Below are 2,701 nucleotides of genomic sequence, written 5' to 3'. Positions count from 1 at the left end.
GGTTTGGCACCAAATCACGCAGGTGAAATGCAAATGGAGCAGTTTTCTTCCTTGGGGTGAGTCTGTGAAAGCAGTGACTGATGGATCTCCCTCCTAAATGATTGTTTTCCTCTCTGTTTACCCTTATATTGTTCTTTTTAACAAATGTATAACTTTGTGGTCAAACCCCTTCTGGGCTGGCCTGGTTCACAGCTTTCCCATCCAAAAGAGATCCCCAGCTTTACAGTTGAAGGGAGAGGGAAAAGAATTCCCATTCATTTTTAAACACAGTTTTGCAAGCTGTGAAGCAGGGCTCTCCTCTCTGGTGCCATCTCTGGTATAACTGCTAACAAAGATCCACGTGCATGAACAGGTATCAACCAGGACAAGGAGCACATGGCAAAGTATCTGGGATGTGAGACAAACTGGGGATGGGACAACTGTGGATGGAGGGCTTCTAGGGAGGGGAGAAAGGGCAGAGCAGGGAATGAGACCCACAGCCCTCTCCAGCTGCAGTGAGCCCAACTATCAGCTGAGCTCTCTATGGAGGAGCTAATCTGGTTTTGATCTCTGGTTCCTCTCTCCGTGTGTCAAATGTGACTTTGCCCCTCTCTGTACCTCTCAGTGCATTAAAGTGAGGTGGCAGGAAGTAGGCCATACAGTTATTCGCCAAATCAGAGATGGGATCTCCTAGAGTTGAAAGCTTCCAGCCAAGGACAGCAAGGACTTCTGGCCTGTCTGGATGAAAGACCAGGTTGTCCATCCTGTATCAGAGGGAAAAAGAGATCAGAAAAGTCTCAAGAGAGGGAAAAAAATCCCAGTGCTCAGCAGCAGCAGGTGCTTTCCAGTGCTCTTCACTCTGTACAAAAATTGCTGAGTCCTTTGTGAGGCTGCAGGAGTGAAACATTAATTTCTGCAAGCATAGTCAGGGAGGATGGAGATTACTCAATAGTGAACTCCCTGATTAATGATGAACTAACTGAACTGTGCTTTGAAGAATGAAAGAGTCATTCAGGTTCTCAGATCTTTAACAGATGTTACAGGACAGGCTAGCCAAAAAGTGAAGCAGGAAACTCACTGTCCAGGGGGACAAGAGCTCTGGATGGAAGAGAGCACCAGTCAGAGCTCTTGGGAGACGTTTCTCATGACAGATGCAAAGGCTTTGTGGCTTCTAGGTCTCACTACCTGGGGGATGCTGAACATGACCCAGCTTTCGGACTGCTCTGAAGCTGCTGTGCCAGCCCAACTCAGCACCTCTTTGGAGTCTGCGTATTGCTTTACGCTCACTCTCCCTCTCTACCAGCTGGGATGTGCTCCAGGGCAGTGCTGTCCGCCAAGCAGTACCTGAAATCACCATGCACAACTGTCATCTTCTGAGAGTCAGGAAAATGCAGAGGCAGCCACTCGATGAGTCTCTCCATGGCTGGGATAACATGAGTTTCCATAGCTCGATACCACTTTGTCCAGGTCTCGACTTGCTGCTGAATGTAATTACCTGTAAAGAGGGAACAAAGGCTCTCAGGGAAAGGAACAGGCATAAAAGAGAGATGCATGAAAGGTACGTGTGGAAAAACTCAAACAGCAAAGCAGATCTCACTCCAGCACCCTGAGATAAGCTCCAAGAGTTTAATTGTGATTTCCAGGGGTCTCATACATTTGATATTCTGGTAGAAATAATCAGATCCTGGACAAAAACATAACTTCACCAACTCTGAGAAGCTGAGATAGCCCTGCAGAGAGACGGGAGGAGCTGAGGACAGAGACAGCAGCAAACAAGTTACTCCTGCAACCACAGCGCAGCTCTTGCTCACGGCAGGGACCTGTGGGCACTGCTAACAGTGAACACAGACCTGGAGGATCTGGAGCAGCTCTCCACACCCTCCCACTGTGCCTGGGGATTCGGACACCCTGCTGCCCATCTTTGCTTTCCCAACCGCCCCAAGGTTTGGCCCAAGTCCTATATCCAAGCCTTATCCCTTGGAATGCTGAAACACAGGAGAAGAAAACAGTGATAGAGGACACACAGCCTTCTCTCACCGTGCTCCCCGAGGTCTTCCAGCTTAGCTGCTCTGAGGTCTACACTATGGATCTTGGAGAGGACGTGACTCATGGCAGCATAAATAGCCCTCCGCGCACTCGGCTGCAGCGCGGGGAGGGAGACGTCGCTGTGGACACGGCCAGCACAGTGCTCCATCAGGTAGAACGGTGTGCCAAGGGTGCTGGGGAAGCAAGGTGGAACTGGTGGCTCTGAGGTTAATCCTGCCACCTACCATCCCTCAGATCTGCACCATGAACCTGCCCCCGGGCCTCAACAGCACTGCTCTGTGGTCCCTCACACCCAGCTGTGGCCTGGGCTAAAGCGGAACTCAGGCTGGTAGCCGGTGGCACATGGTTGTGGCATGATCAGTCCTGGTCTCTCCAGCCCCAGGAAGCTCAGCTTGGGGCTGGGCTACAGCACCAACCTCCTGCCTCCCCTGCAGTGGGTTCTGCAGCCGGGCTGTCATACTGCACACAAACACCAGCAACAGTGGACACACATTTAACTGCAGTGCAGAGACTTTATCACTGCAGCCAGCAGAGAGCTGAGCGTCGCTGTGCTGACTGCAGCCTGAACACGGTGTCCTGGTCACAGACTTGCTGCTGTCGTGGCTGTAGACTTTGGGACAAGTCTGAGGACTGGTGGTTAAAAAAATCACCTCCTTATTGGAAACCTGAGAATACT

General features: G+C 50.9%; 1 protein-coding gene across 1 annotated transcript in view; it reads right to left on the bottom strand.

Moving 5' to 3' along the window:
• Window positions 1-2,701, bottom strand: part of ACAD10 (acyl-CoA dehydrogenase family member 10) — a 13,533-nt gene that overhangs the window by 4,082 nt on the left and 6,750 nt on the right. Inside the window, exons 8-10 of the mRNA XM_010166536.2 lie at window positions 2,017-2,198; window positions 1,324-1,474; window positions 598-743 (exon numbers count right to left, since the gene is read on the bottom strand). Coding sequence (XP_010164838.2) covers window positions 598-743; window positions 1,324-1,474; window positions 2,017-2,198 — 479 coding nt within the window. The remainder of the gene's footprint in view (window positions 1-597; window positions 744-1,323; window positions 1,475-2,016; window positions 2,199-2,701) is intronic.

The sequence above is a fragment of the Antrostomus carolinensis genome, unplaced genomic scaffold (assembly GCF_000700745.2).
Source record: "Antrostomus carolinensis isolate BGI_N321 unplaced genomic scaffold, ASM70074v2 scaffold39894, whole genome shotgun sequence".
NCBI lineage: Eukaryota > Metazoa > Chordata > Aves > Caprimulgiformes > Caprimulgidae > Antrostomus > Antrostomus carolinensis.
This window is presented reverse-complemented; position numbering and strand designations above follow the sequence as displayed.